Source organism: Petaurus breviceps, unplaced genomic scaffold, assembly GCF_028583685.1.
Source record: "Petaurus breviceps papuanus isolate PSGF00001 unplaced genomic scaffold, PetGlider_PUasm1.0 183, whole genome shotgun sequence".
NCBI classification, from domain to species: domain Eukaryota; kingdom Metazoa; phylum Chordata; class Mammalia; order Diprotodontia; family Petauridae; genus Petaurus; species Petaurus breviceps.
The window spans coordinates 1,712,540-1,738,776 of NW_027185791.1; the positions used below are offsets into that span (position 1 = coordinate 1,712,540).

The 26,237-nt window shown below is 36.6% G+C and overlaps 1 protein-coding gene across 1 annotated transcript in view; it reads right to left on the bottom strand.

Moving 5' to 3' along the window:
• Positions 1 to 25,897, bottom strand: part of SECISBP2 (SECIS binding protein 2) — a 57,439-nt gene extending 31,542 nt beyond the window's left edge. The window contains exons 1-8 of the mRNA XM_069087779.1: positions 25,717 to 25,897; positions 23,895 to 24,043; positions 16,903 to 17,155; positions 16,501 to 16,627; positions 15,278 to 15,501; positions 14,500 to 14,575; positions 10,797 to 11,002; positions 3,377 to 3,496 (exon numbers count right to left, since the gene is read on the bottom strand). Coding sequence (XP_068943880.1) covers positions 3,377 to 3,496; positions 10,797 to 11,002; positions 14,500 to 14,575; positions 15,278 to 15,501; positions 16,501 to 16,627; positions 16,903 to 17,155; positions 23,895 to 24,043; positions 25,717 to 25,752 — 1,191 coding nt within the window. The 5' untranslated portion in view covers positions 25,753 to 25,897. The remainder of the gene's footprint in view (positions 1 to 3,376; positions 3,497 to 10,796; positions 11,003 to 14,499; positions 14,576 to 15,277; positions 15,502 to 16,500; positions 16,628 to 16,902; positions 17,156 to 23,894; positions 24,044 to 25,716) is intronic.
• Positions 25,898 to 26,237: the final 340 nt, after the last annotated feature.

Genomic DNA, 26,237 nt, shown 5'->3' on the forward strand with positions numbered 1-26,237 from the left:
TGACCTGTGTGGCCTGGGGCTGTGCTCAAGAGTCTCCCACACCATGGAGTCCCACTACAGCCTGGCCTTTCTCCCACACTCCTACTGTTAGCACTATCCCTCCCCCTTATATTTAGACACTAAAATTAACTCCACGATACCACCATCCTTCAGTTACTTCCAGCCTGAGGTGGGAGTGGAGAGAGGGAGGGAGGGAAGGAAGGAGAGAGAAAAGAGAGACTGTGTGTGTGTGAATGCACATACAAGTATATCCTGCAGAATCTTCACGCTGCTTCTGGATAAACAACACAGGGAAGGGCAGCAGCTACCTAACATCCCCCTAAATAGGATACAACCCACAGTAATATCATCACAGAGATCAGAGATATTTAGACAGGAAATGGCAAGGCAAGGTAAGAAGCATTAAGCCCTACATAGTAGATACAGTCCTAAGTCCCAGAGATACAAATACAAACAAAAAATAAGACAGGCCCTGCCCTCAAGGAGTTTATATTTTAAGGGGGGAATACAATATATAAAAGGGAGATGAAGGTGGGAAGAGAGAAGAAAGGGTTTCCACAAGAGGGTATGTGGTGTTAATGTCTAGAAAATCAAAAGCAGAGTTGGGAAAGGAATGAAATGTGGCTAGCCTAGATTTCCCTCCCACTCGAATGAAGGCAAAGGGAGGAACTCACCCTTTAGGTGAAGGGGGGGTAGGAGGGTGGAGGGATGTTCCAGGGTGGGAAGGCCACAGGGGAAGATGGATATTCCAGGGCAACAAATGGAGAGACTGGCTAAGATTATTATTTCAGTGTGGACTTGTAACCTGCTTATTTATCTGACTCCTTGTTAAAGTAAGCCCTTTTTTATTTTAGATTGCTTTTCTTTCAGATTTTAGATGTTTTGATTTAGATGTGATTTTAGATGCTTCCCTGAATATGATCTGACAGGTTAGAAAAACTCCATTTCATATTGCAGACAGGGGCAATTGTGAAGTCAGCCTCCCTCCCTACTGAAAGGAGCAGGGACTCACATTTCCTGAATCACCCTATACAAATAAGCCCAGAACACTTGCCAGCAGGTAGTCTGGATACTATCAACTGTCAAGGCATTCCTTCTGCCCAGCCCACCCACAGGGGAAGGCTCAGGCTATTCTCTCCCAACTTCCCCTAATGGGGGATCCTTCCTAACTCAGATAAGAACCTTATAAAAGCCACCAGATTTTTACCAGTTTCAATGTGCCCATTCTACCCAGGGTCCCCAGGGGGTTTATTTTCTCTGGCTATCCCTTACTGTATTTCTCTGTAACAAACCTGGCTTTTACTTCCTTTCTGCTGGCTCCATGCTTCCTCACACCACAAACCTTAGAATCCTGAACCTAACCAAAAGTATTAAGACACTCCATAATGATTCCCAAAGCCAAAAGCCTTCTCCTTTCCTCAAATTTTCCTAGAGCACTTCTGCTGAATCTCCTTGCCCCCATTACATCTATTCTTGTATCACTTATGTATAAATACAGCTGCATTTCTATCACACAATGCTAATTCCTTGACCTATTTTTAATTTTTGTATCTCTAGTACCTAACATACTTTTTATGCAGTAAGTACTTCATATATTTGCTGAATTGAACAAAGTGATTCTTGAAAAAATTTTAAAATAATTTAAGTCATTATTAATAAAGTCCTTTTGGTCAGCATAGTGTGTACCTTGGTAAAGGGGATATAAAGCAAGAAAGAAATAGAAATCATTAAATTTAATCATATCTGTCTTAATTATTATAGAAATTTCTAAAACCCCATTACATGCCAAGTGTGAACAGTAATAATTCTACTCAGCATCTTTCCTCAACAAATGGTTTCAAAATCCTTGAGAATTCTCTAAAGTTTGAGAGACCAATACAGACTTGATCAACTATTTGCCTGACTCCTACTAGAAAGCATCTATGAAATAAAAAGGGCACCAAAAAATATAAGGTAGCCTAATTATTGTAGAATAGTATAAAAAAAAAAGAAGCCAAAGGGAAACTGTAAACCAGAACAGAAAGGAGGCACAATCCTTTTAGTGGATGCCACTGAAGACTAACACAGTGGATCATAGTGGATGCCCACGTTTTTTATTCCACAAACCCCCTTCAACAACAAAAAAAATGAGCTGTATATATTACTGTGGATTTTTTGTTGTTGTTGCTTTTTTGGGAGGGCAATTGGGGTCAAGTGACTTGCCCAAGGTCACTTAATAAGTGTGTCAAGTGTCTGAGGCCAGGATTTATTCTTTTGAGTTCTTAAAATAACTACAGCAATAATTTTTGTCCCCCAAAGTTCCAAATTTTAAAAATTATATTATATAATTAAAAAATGCTATTCTACCTATAATTATGAAAATAAAATACAAAATTATAAAATAATTACATGTATTTTATTATGAAACATTCTCTAAGAATTGAAAGAAATAATTCAGTAAAGCCTCATACGCTTACTATTATCTACAAGATTGCATACAAAACACATTTCACAAAAGCTATAGAGGAAAATATTTTTGTAACAGAACTGGGCAATTATTTATTGCTTAAGGCACCATTAAAGAAATTTTAGTATGAACCTCTTGGCCCATATTCTCAAACCTGTTCTACTATATGATCTAGGGTAAGATTAACTCAGGTCTGTGGATTCGGTTTTGGGGTAAGGATATGAGAAACTTAAAGACGATAAAACGCAATAAAATCAACCCTAACAGTGACAAAGGATAAGCAGGATACAATTCTGAAATTTAAAAACATACTAGTTCTGATCCATATTTACCACGGCAACAACAGGCAAGCTAGGTCAGAAAGGTATTCCTATAAGGTCAGTAGGAATTGAACTAAATTCTCCCACACCAATTCTCCATAGTCTGGGCTTCTTGAGCCTCAGGAAGCAAAAACATTAAATAACCTCCACTGTCCTTAAAAACACCAGTCTAATCTATATAAACAAGTGCTTCAACTATCAAAAGGCACAGTAAGTAAAGTCTTTTCCTGAATCCACTTAGAGACAATCTATGACAACAGAACTTTATGCCAAATTCACTCTCTATAATGAGGTTCTATAGTTGGCTTTCTATTTCTTTTATTTTAAGTAACCTGTGAAGTCTGAATAGGTGCCTTCTTAGCAAAAATCTGTTTTGTACGGGTAATCAAGATTATACAATACCTGAAAAAGATTATAACTAAGTAAATGAAGATTAAGGGCTAACATACGTAGTTTTGTCAAAAGAAAAATATACATGATAATCCTGTTTAAACCTAGAAAATTAAAGAAAAACAACAACTTCAATTAGAAAACAAACATAAACCTAAGTTTCTATGAACACTAATATATTTAACACACTACAGAAACTTAATAATAAAAACAAATATACTTCAATCCTTGGTGGCTCCTGGACCGTAAGGGTTTCATAATTTGCTTTAGGCTTCTTTTTCTTTTTCTTGTTCTTTCTTATTTCTTCCTGGTCAATTTCACATACATTGTTGTTTTTTGTCTATGAAAAACAAGATAAGTAGAAAAAAAAATACTGCTTTTTAGAAAACTCAGCAAAAGGCAACAAAAGATTACATCTCTCTTAATACAGCACACCAAAATGCAGTAAAACTCAGTTGGGTTATAAAGTGTTAAGGAATGTTAGGTGGTTTTCTAAACTTGTTCTTTTGAGTTGCCATATTTTCTAGAAACAAATGGACCTAACGTATGCAGGAGGCCCTGAACATGCCAAAGACGAAGCCCCTCCCTGAGGGGACATAATTTGTTGTTTGTGTCCGCAAGCAGGACTCCCTGTGTGTCCCTGGGATTCAAGACAGGCACCTGGCAGTCCGCACCAGACTCAGAAACTTTGTACAAGTGGGGCCCTTGTAGAAAAGCAGACCATCATATTTTCATGATCTAGCATTTCCCAAGAGAAAAGAATGTTTCTTTTACAATCTTAATCACTCACAATTTCTCTTGCTCCACCACTCCCATTTGGGTGGGGATTTCTGTTTCTCCTCCTCTATTGCAATTTCATAAACATACAAGCTTCTGTTTGGATTGTGGACTCTCTGCATTTGCTTCGGGTTCCACATGCACATTCATTTCTCTTGTAATAAAGCTAGTTTTTCACTTAAGTTTCATGAAGTTGTGGCTGCCTGTTGACAAGTTACTTGACAAGTCTTTCATAGATAGTTTACCCTTCATTTGTTTTCAGTCCACAAGTAGAAAAATATAATTTATGCTAGGAACAAAATCATTTTGAAAACTGCTATACATAACATCCTGGACTTGAGAGGTCTCATATTTGCACACAGTACATGGATAAAGTACTATACATCATATTGTGTACTAAATGAATATTAACTACTGAGAATGATACAATAATGAACCAGTTGGCTCTCATATAAGTAGGACCTTTCTCTCTTGGAATCCGCATTTAAGAGTTGCATTTACTTAAATGTTTTCTCAGATATTAAACTGACTTTAAAATATTTAAAGTATAACTTGCTTTCACCTAACAAATCTGTCACTAAAAATTTCATGTAAATCAAATTGCTTATTAAATGTACTTTGTAAATGTCAATTCTGGAGCATGTATTAGTTTCTGAAAGCTCCTACGCATTGTTGTTGAAGGTGTAAATTATGCAGTCCAATTTCTGGAAAACAATTTGGAATTATGCAAGAAAAGCATGCATACCTTTTGATCTAAGGATCTCATTTATTGGGCAACAAGGTCAAAGATAGAAATTCTTGAAAATAATCATAGTGGTAAAATTTTTGTAGTAGCAAAAAGCACTTGGGTGACAAATGAACAGACTATGGTATGTGAAGGAAATGGATGAGCATTCCACAAAAAACATGTATATAAGGAATTCAGAAAAACATGGGAAGATAAAAATGATATAAAATAGAATACAAATAATGTACATTACGGTCAGAAAATATAAATGAAAAGTACACAAAAAAGCATTTGAATTCAAATGAAACACAACAATAAATCTTGGATCCAGAGAAGAGATGATAAAACCACTTTCCCTCCCCACGGTTCCATACTAGGCCCTATTCTTTCCTCCCTCTGTGCTTACTCTCATGATTAAACTTATCAAATTCCTATGAATTTAATTATTTTCTATATGTATTTCTTTTTTACTAGGGAAGAGTTATGTTGGAGGTAAGGGTGCAAAATCAATTAACAAGCATTTATTAAACCCCTAATACATTACCAGCACTATTTGTGTAAGTATGAAGAATAAAATATAATCCCTATTCAAAAGGAACTTACATTCTAAAGGATGAGTGGCAAGTACATATATAAACATAAATAATATAAAGTTAATTAAAAAGTAGTTAAATACAAGAAAGTTTAAGAAGAAGGGCACTAGAAGTTGATGGAATCAGGAGAAGTTTCAAGCAGAACAAAGGGCTTGAGCTGCGTCTGAAAGGCAGGGGGGACACTTCTAAGGTGAAGGGAAAGAACAGGAAGGAGCCCCTTCACTGCATGTGCAACGGCCAGAGTCAAAGTAAAGTCGTTGTTGTCTGTCCCTCACTCTTGAAGAGGATCATGACATCAGGAGGGTGACACCATGACTTGGAAGTGAACTGGATTTAAGTGAGGGATGACGACGCAAAGTCACCAACCTCACTTTCTCTTCTGCAGTCATCTGAGTCCAATGGCAAGATACAGATCAGGATGCCTGGAGATGGCCCCCACAAAAGTAATAAGAATGGAAATGTAGTAGTGTATATGAGAACCAAAGAAAGGGAGATCTGGTCTGCAATGCAGATAACGCTTCAAAGTAAGGGCTATTATTTGTGCTCATTTTAGAGATAAGGAAACTGAGGCAGAGGCTAAGTGTCTAGGCCATGGTCATCTAGCTAGTAAGTATCTCAGGTTATATTTGAACTCATGCCATTCTAACTCAAGGCTCAGCATTTTATCCATTGTGCCACCAAGCAGACTGAAGAGTAAATTCGTCTCGCCGCCCCCCCCCGCCCTTTTTTTAACAAAGGCAGAGATCCATGGGTGTGAAACATTGCAGATACAATCAGTTTTGGTTGATGTAGTTAATTTTCAGGGGCCACTTTTTATAAAAAAAGATAGGTTATAGGCATATTTCACTGAGAGAAAGGAGGGGTAAATTCAGAAATTAAAGTCATATCAAACTAAAAAATCTTTTTTTACTACATCCTCTCCATACTATCTTCTTTCAATTGGAAAGATGTTGGTTCCCTTAATGGAAATAGCAAATTTTAGAAGATAAGTGACTTTAAGCCAAGGTTTAAAAATTTTTTAATGATGGTTCCCTTCCCAGAAAATTGTCAATAAAATATATGATTACAAAGTAAACTGTGTATAAATATTTATAAAATTTTTTTAAAAAACCAAAAGATCAATTCAAAGGCGCTAAGAACCCTGGTTTAGGGGGAAAAGATTACTAGTTCTGTTTTAGAGATACTGAGTCTGAGATACCTAGGGCACATCCAATTAGAAATGTCTGAAAGACAGTTTGTGATGAAGGTTTTTAGTCCAGGAAATGGACATATATATAAGAGTCATCAGTTTAGAAAGGAAAAATGCGCCCAGTTCACAGCACCCAGGCTGGTAAGCAGGTATGAAGCCAGAGGACAACCTGAGAATACTTTAGGAGGATCAGAAGCTACCCCAACTTCTGCTAACAGGTGACTGAAATTTACAAGTACGCTAAGTGGGAACAAGACAAGGGACAGCAGAACTGAGATCCGGAGCCACATCTGGATGTTCGCCTGGGGCTGTATGAGAAGGGAAGGAGAGTGGGCCATCCTTGATGGGTCACTCTGTGCCTGGAGACAGAGCAGCAGGGAAGAACGAACTACAGAAGGAGCCTGGGAGCACACGTGGATGGGGACTTTGAAGAAAGTCTGAGGACAACAACGGCCAACACTCAACAGAAGTCTGTCTAGGGCACGTCGACAACAGATCCAAAGTTCAGTTGAGGATTATTCAGGGGTAAGAGACAATGCCAAGGGGCAGGTAGGCAGAACAGTCGGTAGAACACCAGCCCTGGAGTCAGGACGACCCGAGTTCAAATCCGGCCTCAGACACTCACTCACTAGCTGTGTGATCCTAGGCAAGTCACTTGACCCCAACTGCCTCCCCCACCCCCCAAAAAGATTCAGTGCAGAGCCAATACATACTGGGCCACCAGAAGAGGAAGCTTATGTCAGAGGAAGCAAGGCCTGGTCCCAACCACATCCCACTCCAAGAGTACAGAAGTGGAGAGCTATGATCTACCACTGAAAACTAAAACCATCCAAAAACTAAAGCTACTGTTATGATGAATAAGAAAAACATACCAAATGCAAACAGAAATTAAGTAGGTTAAGGGAGGCTAAGAAGGCTAAGTCAGAAGAGAGAGATTCAACAATGAGTTTAAGCAGTGCCTTATCCACAATGGCTCTGGATAGCCAGGAGAAATAAAGAGAAAAAAGAAGAACTGATATATTAGAGCCCTACAGGGATAAAAAATAATAGAGTAATTTAGAACAAAAAGCTTAAAACCTTACCTAATAACAGATTTCCTGAAAAATAGAAAGGAGCAAAAAGAACTGAACGATTCAACAACACAAAAAGAAGTATTAGAACACAGCTAAAAGAATCAAAAAATTTAAAAATATGAAGTCAAGGAGAGAAGAACTATGACTGAAACAAAAAACTCAGATATCACACTTAATTAAATCATAAGTGAAAACTGCCATGTTAGAACCAGAAGGTCAAGTGAAAATGTAAAGAACCCAACCCCCAAACAAACACCAAACTGAAAAGCACCTGGGAATGTGATTGCTAACATTCAGAGCTTCCAGTTCAAGGATTTTAACCTGGGGCCCGGAGGGCAGTAGATAGATTTCAGTGGGTCTGTGAATTCTTTTTTTTTTTTTTAATAATATACTGACAACTATTTCAATACAGTTTCTTTTCTTTTTTTTTTTTTTGCTTTTTGGAGGGCAATTGGGATTAAGTAACTTGCCCAAGGTCACATGGCTGGTGAGTGTGTGTGTGTGTGTGTGTGTGTGTGTGTCTGAGGCTAGATCGAACTCAGGTCCTCCTGACTCCAGGGCCGGCACTCTACTCACTGCACCACCTAGCCGCCCCAACAATGTCTTTTTTTAATCCTATGTGTTTTATTTTATACATTTAAAACTATGAGAAGGGTACATAGGATGTCACAGACTGCCAAAGGGGTCCATGAGAGCACCTGTTCTAAGTCAAAGAAAAAAATACTACAAGCAGTCAAATGGAGGAGAAGCAGACTGTTTCAGTTATAGATTACTATTGTTAATCATACTCTCTTTCACCACTCTTTCTGTAAAGAGGGGATGGGAAAAGAAAGAAAAATAAAATAAAATAATGAAGGGAAATCCACAATAAACAATCATAATTGTAAATGGAGGAAGGTAGTAGCATAGAAGACAAAGAGCAGCACAGATGAGTAATATGTTTTAAAGTAATAAACCTGAGACAAAAATTCAGGCAAATTCATGAAAGCTGGAATAGCAATCATGATCTCAGACAAAGCAACAGCAGAAATTACATTATGCTTAAAAGTTCCACAGATAATAAAATAATTTCTATACTTGATAAATATACATTGAATGGCAGCTTCTAAAGCAAGGGTTCTTATCCTAGGGTTCATGAACTTGTGTTTTTTTTTTTTAATATTCTGTTAACTGCATTTCAATATAATTATTTTCTTTTGTAATTCTAAGTATTTTACTTTATACATTTAAAAATGTTCTAAGGGCACCAAACTGCCAAAAGAATGTGTGACACAAAAACACATTAAGAACTTCTAATTTAAAGGAAAAGTCAATTAAAGGGGGAAACAGAAAAACTGTAATAGCTGGGGATCACAATTAACTCCTTTTAGAAGCAAAGGCATCTAATAAAAAGAAAGAAGAATCTAAGTAGAATCTTAGAAAAATTAGATACAATAAAACAATGACAATTACTTGATCAATCAGTAAACAATTATTAAGCGTCTACTGTGTGCCAGGCACTGTGCTAAGCACTAGGGATACAAATAGAGGTAAAAGAGAGTCCTTGTCCTTGAGGAGCTCACAATCTACTAGACCAGATAACATGCAAACAAATATATGTATAAAGCATACTATATACAGGCTAAAACGAAAATAATTAATGGAGGGAATGCACTAGAATTAAGAGGGCTTGGGAAAGGCCTCCTATACAGGATGGACTTTTAGCTGGAACTTAGAGGAAGCCAGGGAGGTCATCAGGTGGAGCTGAGGAAGAAAAAGCATTCCCTTCATGGTAGATAGTCAGAGCCAAGGAGATGCACTATCTTGTAAAGTGGAACAGCCAAGAAGCCAACATCACTGGATTGAAAAGGACATGGTGGGAAGAGAAGCATAAAAAGATGGGAAAGTTAGGAAAGGATTGGGTTTAAAGGAGTATTGAATGCCGGAGAGATAATTTTTTATTTGATCTCGTAGGCAATATGAAGCCAATTAATGGCTTTAGAAAGATCATTTTGTTGGCTAAATGAAGGAGTGGGGAGAGACCTGAAGCAGGTAGATTGACCAGCAGGCTATTACAATAGTCCAAGTAGGAGATGATGAGGGCCTGAACTAGTTAGAGTGGTGGGTAGTGTCAGAAGGGAGAAGGAGGCACATATGAGAGATGCTATAAAGGTAAAACTGACATATGTTGGCAACAGCTTGGATATGGGGGGGGGAGGAATGGAACAGTGAACTGAGGATAACTTTAGGAAATTAAATCAATATACATTATTCTCAGCTGTGCAAGGATCTGACCATGTGGTATGGCAAAAAAACATCATAAAAATGAATAAAAGCAGAAATACTTAACCACAATACAATAAAAATTAATTATAAACAATAAATATTATTTGAAGAAAGGACTAGAACAAATTAAATCTAAATTTAATCTTAAAGAACTGATGTATCAAAGAACAAATAACACAAAGAATAGTTTCATCAAAGAAAATCAGTCCTTAAGGGAAAGTTTACTTCTCAACACTTTTTTTTTAAAAGCAATAACCTGCTTAAATTACACAGTGGTAGGAGGGGGCACTCAGTAGAAAGTGTTCCTATCATTCATTTTGACTTCATCTGTTAGGAAGAAGAATTTTTATTTTTTAAAGAGAAGAGCTAATATGAGATGTCCCGAGGACTATAATTTCAACCGTAAACAATGCTAACTAGAAATTCAGCAATGTTATTTCCATGATCCACCAGAAAGCTTCTAGGGTCTCAAATACTTTGGGTTCCAGGAAAAATATAGTTGGCAAAGCTGAAACTTAAAGAAATTGATGCAAGAACACCAGCATGAGTGGAGACTCTGGATTAATTTGACTCAACAGGACTCTGGACGAAGACATGGAAAAGAATGACAGATTGATAGCTTTTTCTTATTTCACCGTTCTTTGCTACTGGATGTATTAGTCAAATCCATATAAAGTTGCCACTTCATAAAGCTATGACGTCTAACTTAAATTCTATTGATTTTTCCAAGGTAAAACATACCAAAACTTTTCTGCAAAAAAAAAAGCAAAAATACAGTGGAATTCCCTAATAATGTGGTGTTTAAAGCATGTGCCTTAAAAACTCACTATGTTCTAATAGTTTTTAATTGTTAGTAGTTACTTTATGGATTATATTTAGGTCCAAAATATCTACCTACATGTTAATAAGCAACATCATATTTAATATCTATACTAAGCAATTTTTAAATAAGGATTCATTAGGGGATATTTGTGGACAGAATGAACAAAGAGAGAATGGGAATATATTTTGCATACCTTTTTAGGATTCCGAGCTATTTGTTTTTCTTTGTTGTAAGCATTGGTAGTTAGAACTTCAGGTGACGAGAATGATGCAGTAACCTTTTTAGGGGTTACTGATGAAGCATTTTTCTTTGTGTTTGCCAGTGAAGTAACATTTTTAAGGGCTGGTGCTTCAGTGGTTGTTGACCGAACAACATAACCCATTGGTGTCCAAGACAGCTCTGCTCAAAAATAATTGTAATTATTGAAAAAATTTAAACGATAATGTTTAAATGTTCTAACTGATTTTCCAAATGGAAAAAGAGGCACAAACATTTAGTGAAGGAAAAAACTCCTTAAAAAGTAGAACTGGCCAAATGGAAAAGGAAGTACAAAAGTGGACTGAAGAAAACAATTCCTTAAAAATGAGAATTGAGCAAATGGAAGCCAATGACTTTATGAGAAAACAGGAAACAATAAACAAAACCAAAAGAATGAGAAAAAAAAAACAAAAGAAAATGTGAAATTTCTCATTGGAAATAGGTTCAGGAGAGAGAATTTTAAAAAGGGCCTAGATGTCATCTTTCAAGAAATTACCACAGAAAACTGCCCTGATATTCTAGAACCAGAGGGTAAAAATTGAAAGAATTCACTGATCACTTCCTGAAAGAAGTCCCAAAATGAAAACTCCTAAGGAATAGTATAGCCAAATTCTAGAGCTTCTAGGTCACGCAGAAAATATTAAAAGCAGCCAGAAAGAAATAATTCAAGTATGGTAGAACCACAGTAAGGATAACACAAGATTTAGCAGCTTCTACATTAAAGGATCAGAACACTTGGAATATTATATCCCATAGGGCTAAGGATCAAGGATTACAACCAAGAATCATCTACCCAGCAAAACTGAGTACAATCCTTCAGGGGGGGATAATGGACATTCAATGAAACAGAAGACTTTCAAGCATTCTTGATGAAAAGACCAGAGCTGAATAGAAAATTTGACTTTCAAATACAAGACTCAAGAGAAACATAAAAAGGTAGACAGGAAAGAGAAATCATAAGGGACTTAATAAGGTTAAATAGTTTATATTTCTATGTGGGAAAATGATACTTGTCATTAATAAAAATTTTCTCATCATTAGAGTAGTTAAGAGTATATATAGACAAAGGGCATAGATGTGAGTTGAATATGAAGAGATGAGATTAAAAAAAATAAAAGTAAGGGGTGAGGAGGAATACATTGGGAGAAAGGGAAAAGGAGAGGTAGAAGGGAGTAAGTTATCTCACATAAAAGAGGCAAGAAAAACTTTTATAGTATTCTGAGGAAAAGGGGGGGAAGAAGAAGTAAATAAATCTTACTGTCATCAGAATCGGCTCAAAAAGGGAACAACAAACACTCAATTGGGTATAGAAATCTATCTTACTCTACAGGAAATAGGAGGGAAAGGGGTTAAGTAAGACAAGGGCTGTGTGTGTTATAGAAGGGAGGACAGAGTGGGGTGGTAGTCAGAAGCAACACTTTTGAGGAAGGACAGGGTGAAAAGAGAGAGAGAATAGAATAAATGGGGGGATAGGATGGAGGGAAATATGATTAGCAATGGTAACTGAAAAAAATCCTGAAGAAAGCTTCTCTGATAAAGGCCTCATTTCTCAAATATATAGAGAAATGAGTCAAATTTCTAAAACTAAGAGCCATTCCCCAATTCATAAACTATCAAAAGATATGAACAGTTTTCAGATGAAGTAATCAAAGCTATTTATAACCATGTGAAAAAATGCTCTAATTTCTCATTGGAGAAATGCAAATTAAAACAATTCTGAGGTTTTACCTCATACCTATTAGACTGGCTAATAGGACAGAAAAGGAAAATTACAAATGGTGGAGGGGATGTGCGAAAAACGATGCATTAATGCACTGCTGATAGAGTCGTAAATTGATTCAACCCTTCTAGAGAGCAATTTGGAACTATGCCCAAAGGACTATAAAACCATATACTCCCTTTGACCCAACAATACCACTACTAAGTCTGTATCCCAAGAGAGATAAAAAACAAAAAGGAAAAGGACATATGTGTACAAATTGTTTATAGCAGCTTTTTTCTGATGGCAAAGAATTGGAAATTTAGGCAATGCCCATCATGTGTGGAATGGCTGAACAATAAATAGTATGTGATTGTGACAGAGTACTACTGTGCTATAAGAAATGAAGGATGCTCTCAGAAACACCTGGGAAGACTTACATGAGCTGATGCAAAGTGAAATGTGCTGTGTAAAAAGTAATAGCAGTATTATAAGAAGATCAGCTGTGAATGACTACTCTTAGCAGTACAGTGACCCAAGACAATTCTGAAGGACTTATGATGACACAGAACCGATGATGTCTGAATACAGAGTTTTACTTTATTCTTCTTGAGGGCTTTTTGGCCTAGGTTTTATTTCACAACACGACTAACATGGAAATGTTTTACATGACTACACATGTATATCCTATATCGAATTGCTTGCCTTCTCAATGAGGGGGTGAGGAGGAAGGGAGAGAATTTAGAACTCAAAGTTTTAAAAATGAATGTTAAAAATGATTTTTTATATGTAATTGTGAAAAAAATAAAATACTAAATTAAAAAAAATTCAACATGCAGTACATGAAATAATTCCTTAAAGCATAATCAAATTTGAGCTGCTATTCAAAATTTCTCCTTGGAAAGAAACTAAGCCTTTGCTGAACTTTTTTCCTCCCTACTGCATGCATATCAAAATTTTCCCCATAATTGTAAAGTTTATCTAATTGGAGTAGGAACAATGCTTTTCTCTTCAGGAAAAAAGGACAAACAATGGATTTAACTAAAAAACAACAGCCCATAAATACACGTGGCAAACACACAAAATTAAAAAGCTAAAGATCAAATTGCGTCCCTACTAACCTTGATGTTAGTAACCTTGATGTTAGAAGCCAAAGACCACTAGACTTCAGCTATCACAACAACTGGTAATTTATCTCTTTTTAGAACACAGGTATAAGTACAGTAACACTACTTCTTGGGTACCCATGAAACTCTATATACAGACAAAACAAAAGGACATCCATCAAGATATCAGCAGGTGAACTTTATAAGCCAACACCTGTCAAAAGCTTGTGGCTACCCCATAAAGGAAAAGACATTATTCTACACTATTTAAAAGTATGTACTTTTCACCTTAAACTATCATTTGAGTAATTTTTTAAAAAATCTAACAAATCTAAAATAAGGGCAATTTGAATGTTCAGTTATAAAAAGAGTAATTTGAAAAAGCAACATGTTTAGAATACTCTATTTTATTTTTGCTCTTTTAAGAAATATCAAATTTTTTCTCATTCTATATAGAGAAAATAATTATATTAAACTCCTCTCAGAATATTTTATTCTTATATAAGAATCTAGCCAGGATTGATAAAATCGCATTTGATTCCATTCAATCTCACACATAACTGCAAAATATTTCATTTTTCAAGTTTTCCTTTTTCTGTCTCTGTTTTGCTACCAAACCAGATGTTTGCAATATTTCCTTTGCTCATTTTAAGCCCTGGAAATAATTTTCATGCTTTAAGATTCTTTTATTATACTCTTTAACAACTGTTCAAGAATTCCTCAATAACCTTTAAATGTTTTGGAAAATAATCAAAATTAGCTGATGAACCAGTTAAATCCGGACTTTATATAAATCAATCAAATCTTTTAAAATGCTCCACAAGCTCTCTTACCTCTTGTGGAAGAGGGTGAATTGGTGTGATTCTCAGGTTCAGATGTAGCTGTTTCAGGTTTCGTAATTAATTTTTCCTAAAAAGCAAACAAGGCCATTTTTCTTATTATGAGAGACAGAAGTCAATCAATTAAGCCACACTTGTGACTTACATGAAGTGATACTGTGTGAAGTAAGCAATATACATCACTACAGTGATGCAAACACAAATAAAAAAAGAAACTCAGTGCTATGTAATTACAATAATGACTAACATTGAATATTTAGTTTCCATAAGATAAATTGGGTCAACCTTATTGCTAGCATTCTTCTTAAAGACCAACTTTACTTTCGGATTGCAACTGCTCAACAAGGAAGCATAATTAATTTTTACTGCCACAGAAGTTAAAGCAAGAAAAATTATTGTAGAATGGTTTATAACATAGAAATAAATTATCATCTCAGCTATGACTATAGTATGTACATTCTAAAATAGTGGTTTCCAAACTTTGTCAGTATGAACATTCTTAAAAAAAATTTTCAAAGCCATAAATAAGTACTTCTGAATTTTTATATTTAATAATAATAATGGGGGGCGGGAGGAGGAAGAAATTCCCAGGATGATACAGATGCTAAAAATGAGGGGAACAATTTGGATTTTTTTCTACTTCCTCAAGTTTTTAAAGTTGCAATAATAAGTTTTAGGAGATGATTAACTTGAAAAAGTTTATGTTCACATTAATGATATAAGATATTTTGACAAGTAACTTAAAAGCATGAACAACTAAACCTTAACTAACCTTTGATAATGTAGGTTTCACCACTTCTCTGATGAGGGATATATCAGTAGCAGTGGAGCTCAAAGGTCCCCACTTGGGTTGCTTCTGTACTTCTGGTATGTCACTGTTTTCAGAGCCTTGCAGTTTAGGAAAATCCAATAGCTTAAGTTCAAATTCAGGTACAGAAGAAGACACATTTTTGGGGCTGGTTTTCGGTTTTCTATCTGTACATTTATGATAAACCTCTGTAATGATAGGATTAAAATTAAATCTAAAATTGGTTCAAAAGAAGTTTAATTATATTCAGTCCAAATTCAATACTAAAGATGCAAAGACTTTTTAACTATGGCTTCTTTAAACAATTCTGATTAACTAAAGTTACACTCTGTACAAGTCACAGTACAATATATAAGTATCTGGAAGTAGTAATTTATTCTGAGAATGGGTTTTGGATTCCTGAAGCAGGGCTCCAGGAAGAGATGGGATTTTGGCAAGTCTCTCTCAGTGCCCCAGGCAACTATCTAAGATAATAAGGGGAAGAAAAGATGCAGATTTGCTTTATAGAAAATAAATTTTTCACCAGATGCTTCCTATACTGATGAAATCAAGTCAGACAAAATGCTAGTCTGTGAACATACATATATTCCTAAAACTATCTAGCTTCTAAGAGACCTGAGAATTCAAATAAAACAACAACTAAAACATTACTTTCAATTACTACCTACATTCTTTGTCATACTTTAAAAAGTCCCAGAATCTAGCTGGAAGACTATGAAATATAATACTTTGGTCCCATGGTCAAATTTGCAATGCAATTCAGTCCAGAGAGCTCTGTACCAGCCAAATCACTGATTAAAACAGTTACAGCAATAATTCTTCCATCAGAAATTGCCAGGATGACCAAGAATGCCTCATCATATTACTTACTAATATGATGAACAATAAGTTTTGGCATTTCACTCCAGTATAGTCCCTGTAAGGGGAAATGGCATCAGGAAGGTAAAGTATAAAACTGCTCAATTGAAAAAGAATTACCAAACTTCACACACCTTCAATGAAAAAGGACCATTAGTTTAGGTCAAATGGCCTAAATCTTCAAACAGTCTTTGTTTATTATTACAATTATACACACACACACACACACACACACACACACACACACACATATAATTACATAACCCTTTGTTATTCTGTAGCTTATATTTTGGGTTAATGTTGATAGTCTCAAAGGAATTACTTTTTACCTGATTTTGAACCACCTTCAGAGTGGGTAGAAATCTGTCGGGAGCCTTTAGCTGGTTTTATATCAGAGGATGAATTTCCTTCAGTCCCTTTATTGTTTAATTTTTGTTCCTCAAATGTCGTTCTTTTCTGCAGGAAAGATTAAAGTGATATGAAATCAGAAAAATGCTCCTATAAAAATATTTGAAACTATATATATATATATTGTCAAGAAAAATCATTTTAAAAGATCACAACAAATTTTTTTTAAAGAAAATTAAAGATCACCCTAATATGCCCAATTAAAAATATTCAACAAAAAGGACAAACAATGCATGTGTTATAAGTAGTACTTACCAGATTATTATTTTTAAATATCATAATTACAAACTAAAAAACATAATAAAAGTACAGCCTCTACTAACCTTAAACAGACTTTTAGTTTCTTGTGGGAGAGAACAAATTTGTTCATTTCTGGATTTAACTATTCGAACATTACTATAACATTTAGGGTGGTTATAATCATACTGTGAGCCAGGTACTGAACCAATACTTTGTGTAGACACAGATGAATGGGAAGAGGTGCTCTGGTGATCAACAGCAATATCAGGAGATGAATACTGAGATGAGAAAGGTGAAGAAGATCCAAGAGAGACATCTTCGGTATAAGCCTTCTGTCTAAATAAAAATTGTATACTTTAATTCAAGATTTTACATAACAAAGCAAGCAGAGATTAATACTTAGAAATAATTATGGTTATTTTACTTAAGAGTTAGATTTCTGAAATCTCTAGAAAATTTTAAGTTCTAGCAGTTCAATAGTCATACCCAACATGGTTAATGCTTTATAAACATTTTAGTATTTCTTATTTTGAAAAAAAAATCTTTTTTTTTTCCTGTATACTGTGGAAATCCAATTTGACATATGTAACATTCTACTATGGAGTTAATATTTTTCTTTCAAATGCCCTTAACAAAAAAAAGTTACTTAACTCATAATTCTCTTCAGACATCATGTGCTTTTTAGATGACACCTTTGTTCTTGGAATAATTTGGGGGAAGAGGAACAAGGAATCTTAATAATGCAACTACTTCATAGATTCCAACAAATTATGAAATAAAAACACCACTACACAGAGACATATTTAATATTCCATAAAAAACTATATTAGTACAGATCACTAGTTCACCATTATTATACAATTTCATCAGAATCACAGTTGTCTCAAAATGACACTTTGCTATAATAAATTCTACTTTGGCCAGGAAAATGTCCAGGTATCTCATATTGAGTATGGGAGAAATCTTGGATCCCATCACTGATACATATCCCAAAATCACCAAGAAGACAGGGGGAAATCTAAAGTGCAATAACCAGTAACAGTATCTGCCATAGACTCCCCCAAATATCCCAACTCTATGGTTCTTCCAAGATTTTTTTAGAAATATGATAGTTAGAGATCCCTTACATTACCCAGTTCTTCACATGACCCTCTCCTACTAGAATTCTATACTGTACAATACTTACGGTTTGTGAATTGCAGACTGTAATCAATACAGAAACAAAACAACACGAAGCTGCATGTAATAGGACTATTTTTGCCCAATGGAACACTAATACTTAATATAAGTCAACACAAACCACTTGTTTCAAGATGGCTGACTGACCCTCGCCCAGTACGCACTCTATGTAAATGTTGCAGTATCTTACAGATACTTGACAGACAGCCATTAAAATTAAAGATGAAAAGTAACTGAAAATTTTCCCTGGATGCCATTTTGTCTCAAGATGATAGACTAAATTACACTTTAAATTTATATATCAATACCTACCTTTTAATAATAGAGCAAATTCGGCCAAAATGAGTCAAAAGTTATAGTCAAATAAACACGTAAACTAAAGCTGGCAAGCAGCTGGGTTAACAATCATTTAAATACCAAAATTATAATTTTTCTTTATAGTAAGTGACCATCATATAGAAAGCCACTAAAAAAAAATCCACTATGAGTTAACCATGGCAGAGGATTTCCGATAACAAATCAATAAAACAGCATTACCATTAGTTAGGAATTAATTAGAAACCCAAGCAAAAATCCCATCATGAAGTTCAAAAGCTCTACAAATTATTTTTTGGGAGCACGATAATGCCATTATAAATACATGGCTACAACTCACAGTTTGCAAGAGGTAGAGAATGAAGAGAGCTGACACTGAGTCTTCCTAAAACGAACCAGTAAAAATTATTCACCGTCTGAACCACTCATTTTGGCATTTAATCATATGTTGCCCTATACTGTGACAAGCTTATTTGAGGTCTTCTTTTAAAAAAACACTGTTTAACATACTTTAAAACACTCTTTAAGGGTAAGGTTCACTTCTTTTGCAATTCATCCTCTCCCCTACCCAAACTGATAACCTAGTAAGATTCTCAACTAGAAACCACATGAATAAAAAAAAGTATCACAGGCATTCCTTTACTGAAATCCTGCATCTCTATGTGTCTTGGTTTAGTTTTAGTAGATATTATCAAGGTTTTGGGTTTTTTTTTTGCTTTTTGAAGGGCAATTGGGGTCAAGCAACTTGCCCAAGGTCACATGGCTAGATTTTGTGTTAAGTGTCTGAGGCTGGATTTGAACCCAGGTCCTCCTGTCTCCAGGGCTGGTGCTCTATTCACTGCGCCACCTAGCCACCCCGATGTTATCAAGTTTTAAAAAAGAGTTCAGAGTTAAAAAAGAGTTCAACTCAGAGGTGTTCTGAGGGTGAAAAAAAGCTAAATATATGAGAAAAGGTCAAAAGAACAAAAAGAATCTAGTCACAAGTGGAAAGAACATTGACCTGAAAGTCAGATCTGTGCTGATCTTAGCATCTATTCAGCTGTGCAGCTCTGGATGAGTCACTTCTCTCTGGGCTTCAGCTTGTTCTTTAAAATGAGGGAGTAAGCTCTCTAAGTTGCATTCTAGTTCTAAATATCTATTCCTCCAGTCTCAGAGGAAGAGATCTCTCTTCTCTAAAATTAAAAACTCCAACTACTAAATTCCATCCCTTCAAACACCTAGCAGATTTCGAAAGGAATAAAAAGCCCAATAATGCTCACAGACACCATTCTTTTCCTCTAGAGACTAATTTAGCCTCTGCTTTTAAACATGTACAGTTCTCCACAACCTTCAAAAATTCGAATCTAAGCTGCTCCCATTTTCCTACTTTTTCCATCCACTGCCTTCCTGACAATCTGGCTTCCATTCCCAATTACTTCAAATTCCAATCCCTCCCAACACCAAACTAAGAAAATTTTATTATGAAAGTCTTCCCTCTTCTTGACTCCTCAATATATTCCCTAATGTTCAGTTCTCAACTCTTCTTTCCCTATCAAAGCTCATCCTTTCAAATTACTTAAATCTCAAATATACCTCTCAAAATCAAAGTCCATACTCTAAACTGCTTAACTTCTACTTAAACGTCTTGCTATAACTGTCCTCAACAATTTTTAAATAGAGATCATTGTCATACTAAGCTTTGGATGAGGAAAGCTACATTTGTGCTTATATAAGGTATATATTGTATTCAGTCCAGCAAAATAAATAAATAAATAAAATCAAGTGTTGATGAGGGCCTGCAACAGATTAAGTAGAAAGATTGAAGACCAAAGGATGGATGCAAAACAAAACCAAACCAAAACAAAAAACTTGAAAGAAATGGTACAGATATGAAGGATGGAGAAGATAATTTTAAGGTTTATAGTTTAAGAACAGACCATTCAAAACCAATATAATTCCCCTCTATGGACACTTACTAGAGAGGTGGTCAGGGAGAACGCTGTATTCTGACAACGATCCACATGCTATTCTTGTGGACACTATGGGAAGAAGGCCTAGATAGTATAATTCGGAATTGTCCAAATAATTAGATTCAAAAATGGTCATTAATATACTGATGCCAACTTAGAGGGTCCCAGAAACTGCTTTCTTGGCCCTACATTGTTCAGCACTTTTAACAATAATTTGAATGAAGCCTTAGAATAAACTCATTAAATTAAAAAAAATGACACAAAGCTGGAAAGGCCAGTTAATTCACAGGATGAGTTTCAGAAGGCAAGAAGATCTTTGTTATTACAAATGTATCAAGTATTTGAAAAACTGTTATATGGAAGAGAGAGATTAAACTTGTTTTACTTGGCCACACAGAGCAGAACTCGAAGCAATGGAATGGTTTTGAAACAGATCTAGGTTTAACACAAGCAAAAACTTCCTATCAATTAGAACTTTCTCAAGGTGGGAGATATGTTTCCCATCACTGAAAGTCTTCAAGCAGAAAATGAGATGCCTACTTCTCAGAAATGTATAAGGCCTCCCTGTTCAAGAAGACTGGATTAAATGATCTCCAAGATCCCTGACTTCTCAATTCTGAGATTCTGTGACTAGATCAACAAAGTCATGGCCTGGAACATGAAAATTATTTATAGAACATGTTTCTGTAATAATATTATTGATGTATTCTGAACACAATTTGAATCCCATTTTAATAAATACCAATTTCAAAGTCTGGTTCTATATAAGGTGGTTATTTTCAGGCCCTGGTCCATAGAAAATGGTTTCATGCAGACAATGGGTTTTAACAGTTACATGTTGTTCATACAGAAGTCAATCTTGATAATAAAATACAAGGGTAGGTATGCTAATGATCATCTCGTATTCCCACACCATGGGTGATGTAAGGGTTGCACTCAAATCATTGATGACATACTTGATTGCAATGAGATATTTTTCAAAACACTGTTGGTTCTTCCCCTATGTCCACAAATGGAGTGGAAGTGGAAGGAAAGGAGGAGGCAAGATTCTCTTCTAACTCTGTGATTTAGTGTTTCCAACCTATACTGCTTCTTGTTAGTAAGACTGTCTTTCCAAAAATCTTTCTTGTGTTAGTTAATTTGAGAGGAGGAGGGAGGAAGGGAGGGAGGGAGGAAGAGAAAGAAGGGAGGAGAGAAGAAGGGAAAAAGAGAGAGAGCTTGAACTAATACGAGGTAAATGGAATAAGAAGGAAATAGTGCTCAAGTTCACTGCGACCCACCTAAGGACTCATCCATTTGATTTTTCAGACTTAGATGCTCTGCTGAATGTTATGCTTTGTTTAAGTAAATCCACAATAGCTCAGATGGGAGCCTCAAAACACACTTCCTCAGACTTCTATAACCTTCACAGGAACTTAAATGGAGACAAATCCTCCACCAAACTCCCCATGAGGTGCTATCACATCAATAAATGCACATACAGAAACGGTTTCAATTTCTTTAAAGGTAATTTGGCAAACAAATAGTTTTTAATATTACTCCATTATTAAATATATCGACTCTTATCCTATTATTTCAAATCTTCAAAAACCAAGTTCTGATGTCAGTACTTCAGAACTGATTTTGTTGGTGTTGGTATTTCCTTCATTGGGATGGATAACAATCCCTTTGCTTGTAGATGGTCTTCAAGAAATTCCATAGCCGGAAACTCCTGATCCTGTAGCCAAACTAGTAACAAACCTAAACAAACCTCTCCAAATTTAGCTAGGCTGTACTTGCATACTTCAGAGTCTGATAGAACCAGCCAGAGCATGTGCACCACTGGCATAATCTTTGAGACTCAAGGAACACCTCTTTGCCACAATGAGGTATTTGAATAGGACCTTAATGAAAGGAAAATTTCAAACAATACATGAATTCTTATAAACCTGTATTTTTTGGATAAAAAGTTTTGTCCTTTCCACTGCAACAATCATCAAAATAGAATGGAGGAAAAATGATTCATAGATAGCATGGCTCCACAAGGGAGCAGTGCAATGCACATGAATGAGTCATATAATAAAACCGTCCCAGACCAGAACTTCGTAAATCTAGCATTAAGAGATAGGTTGCCAATTATATTATTGAATTTAAGTGCCACAGACAGTCAATCTGGGCGACTACAGTTGTACATGCCTATCATTATCAAGTTTTTCAAAAGTAGTTTTTTTTAAAATTTTTTTGCTTTTTGGAGGGCAATTGGGGTTAAGCAACTTGCCCAAAGTCACACGGCTAGTAATTGTGTCAAGTGTCTAAGGCCGGATTTGAACTCAGGTCCTCCTGACTCTGGGGCCGGTGCTCTATTCATTGTGCCACCCAGTCGCCCCTAAAAAGTAGTTTTAAAAGATTGTAGCTTGTGCAACTATAAATAGCAAAACATTTTAAAAACAAAATATGTATTACATCTTAACAATGCAAAATTTTTCAAAGTTTCTGCTTGTAATTACTGGCAATCAACAAACAAGTCACCACTGCCTCCACTTGACTCAGAGACAGTCCACTCCAGGGTTACCCCTCCTCTTGCCCCCCCCTTTCTGCCCCTTCCCCCCCCACTCTCACAGCAGAAAACATTCCTACTATAATTACATTAACTACACTATAGGTTGAAAAAGCTTTTGTGATTCACTCTATTCAACCAAATGAGAACATTATTTCTAATGCATTTTGACCTTCAAGAATAAAATACTCTTTCTAAACTAGGGATTACTGTACTGATGAAAATCTCAAAATCTTGGGAGTTCATTAATCTTATTCTCTTAAACCAAGTCTAGGAGGTTAATTAGCTTGTCCGAAATCACGTGCTGTTTAATTGGCAGCACACATCGGACAGTTCTGGCATAAACCTGATGTATAACCATAGGAAAAACCATTTAATCATACAGAGTCTGTTTATCAATCTATTTGAAAGATAAGGAAATTTAAGTGAAAATAAGACACTTTTCTGATACTTATCTGTAAGAGAAGGAAATTCTCAAGAAGGTAAAGGGAGAGGAGGGGTAAAGACCAGAAGGACATCTAAAACTAATACCTCCTGAATTAAAACTTTAAAATGGAACATCTCCTTCACTAATGAAACCCAGGAACACAAGGGGATAGTAATAAATACTTATACAATTAGATTTCGGTGAAATACTAAGTAAAAACCACTCAGCACAACCAGATGTGAAAATAAATCATAAAAATATTTTGAGGTTCCTTAACATCCCATGAAACATTAGGTCTCCCCATTATATATGATCACCTTTAAAGACTATGCAGACTGAGTCATTCTGCAACCAAACATCCCGAGAATTAGCTAGTATCAAGGGTTTTTTCTGCTTTCCTTCCTTCTTTTCTCCACTGTAGTTAAAAATCACAGCTCACTGTTCCACTCAAACAAAAGACACAGCTGAAGTCTTAGTCCTTCAGTGTGTATAATATTATAATGTCACACCACACATAACATCACGATATTTTAATACATCCCAGATCTGTTTCCAGTCGACCCTCACACAAAGCCTATCACTAAGTTATTTGTAGCAAATCTGGAAACTTATTAGAAGTCAAAATATAAAATTCCCTCTATAAGGCATGACATTTAGAAAGATACATACTCAGTCACAGGAAGTTCCTGAACAAATGGATAGCATGTAGTTGCGAAGTTAGGGAAGACACATGCGTCTGAGGATTCTGACCATGCCACATTAAGCACAGCATATTTTGGGACAAACGGTTTGACATCTGCTGATAACTTGATGCTGCCCTGAGGAAAAAAAGGGGGTTTTGGCTACATGCATACTGAAATCAACTGAAAAAACACAAATACAAAAAAACCTCAAAGAGATCAAACACCACAAGGGCACCACTGATGCTCACTATGTTGCTAAAGAAGGGGCTCCTCTTATTTTTCGAAACAATTAAAACACATTATTGACCAAAGATTTTCCCTGCTATACTTTTTATTAAGTATAACTTCGAAATATCAGTTATCAGTTAAGAGTTCATGGGAAAAAAGGTTAACATTCTGATTGTGATTCAACGAAGTGGGAGAAGAAGGAATCAGGGAAATGCAACTTAAAAGACTTATATGCTTTTAATCTGCTATGACTTGGTCAGAGTTTCTCTATGCTTTATTTTCAAACCTGGGAAAAGATATATTCATCTCTCATTTTTGGTTGTAAAGAATGACTAAGAAAGAATATTTCACTCTGAAAGTTAAAAGTACATATGACAAATTTATAAAAATGCATTCAAACATATGCAAAAATTTATCAAAAAAAGTTAAAAATATAGCTAAATGCTAACTTTCTGCCTAGTGAGTGATCTGTTAATGTCCTTTAGTAAATGATCACAAGATCTGCTGAATATAAGTAGCATGAGAACTCTAAATAACCTGTACCATTAAAATTCCTATTCTAGCACAATATTCTATACAATTCCACAAACAGTACAACGTCTAGGATTGTTTATTTATTGCCTTGTTTCAAGAGTTTTTCTACAACCGTTGTTGGGCTATTTTTGTAAATATCATTACAAGAAAACATCTTAATCAATTTACTCAGCTTTTAACTAACCCCCTCTCCCTCCCCCAAACAAACAAAACACAAAATCCAGAGCTCCATCTAGTGGTTAGAGTTCCTCCTTTAGTACGTTTTTAAAGCCTTAGAAAACTTGGGGGGATTTTTATAAATTAACGACTTTTTTCTCTTTGAGGTTCCAAACCCTTGCAGAATCTTGTTCCTTCTTATGCCATGGCTGATTTCATTTCTCCTAATAAGCAAACTGTAGGTGAAATGTATCTCTGGGTTACAGAGCTAGCCGGGGCACGGGAAGGGTCAGTGATCTGTCCAAGGTAACTGCCAGCATGCGCCAGAGGACTCCAGGGCCAGCTCCCACTCCACCAGGCGGAGCACAGCCATCACCAGCAGGCCTTTCTGGTGACGCCTGGCCTCGGGCTATAGGCCACTAACATTTACCGTTATCATCCCGCTCTTAGAATAAAGCCACAGGAGGCCGTGAGCAAGCACCCAGGTGCGTCACCGGTTTATGTCTCTACCAGTCACACGATACAGGACTGTTAAAGGCCCGGTGGGGCGTCCGGGCGCCCTCGGGAGTCTCAGGACCAGGACGACTTCAAAGTTGTCGGTTTTAACGGAGTGGAGAACAAACGTAAATGAGCCAACAGGCGAACACGGGGGGCCGAGGAGTTCCTCAAGGCCCAGGGTCGGGGGGGGGGGGCAGAGCGGCGTGAGACCCGCACCCCCCGGGGCCCCCTCCCCCCAGGGTCGCAGCGGGGGGCCCAGTCCGCTGCCTCCTCTGGCCCGGCAGGCAGCCCCAGCGGGGGGCGCACAGGCAGGGCGTTGGGACCCAAGCCTACGGAGAGGCCCGGTGTCCCGGGGCTAACGGCCAGCCAAACGCCCGCTCCGCCGCCCTTACCTGCTTGTCGGGCTCCCTTTTCCCCTCCGAGGCCATGGCGGAGGAGGGGTAGGGGGAGGCGGCTCCCCAGGGAAACCCGCAGAGGAGCAAAGACAGCTTCCCCCCTCCTTCCTCCTCCGCCTTCGCTTCCCCTTCTCCACCGACGCGAGGAAAGTGCGTCACCGAAATGCGACGCACGCCTGGACGCCGCGCTTCTCCGGCCGCGTGCTTGTGCGCTTGCGCTCTACGCGGAGGCTGGGCGCACGTGGGCTGGCCGCCCCTGGCCGCTTAGAGTAGCCTTCACTTGTTCCGAGAGGTCCGCAGGCCCCGGGGCGTCGCTGCCCACCCACTCCGAAATCCACCGATAGTTCTAGACCTCAGAAATAATTTTTTTAAAAAAACTGATCATTTTATTTTTACTTCCCCTTCATTTCCAAATACAGGGTGTCCTAAATGACCTAGTTTTGAGCTATTTTGCGTATTATTTGTTTATGTATATAGTTTTGAGCTATTTAAACCTGTCAAATTTCTTCAAAACAGAA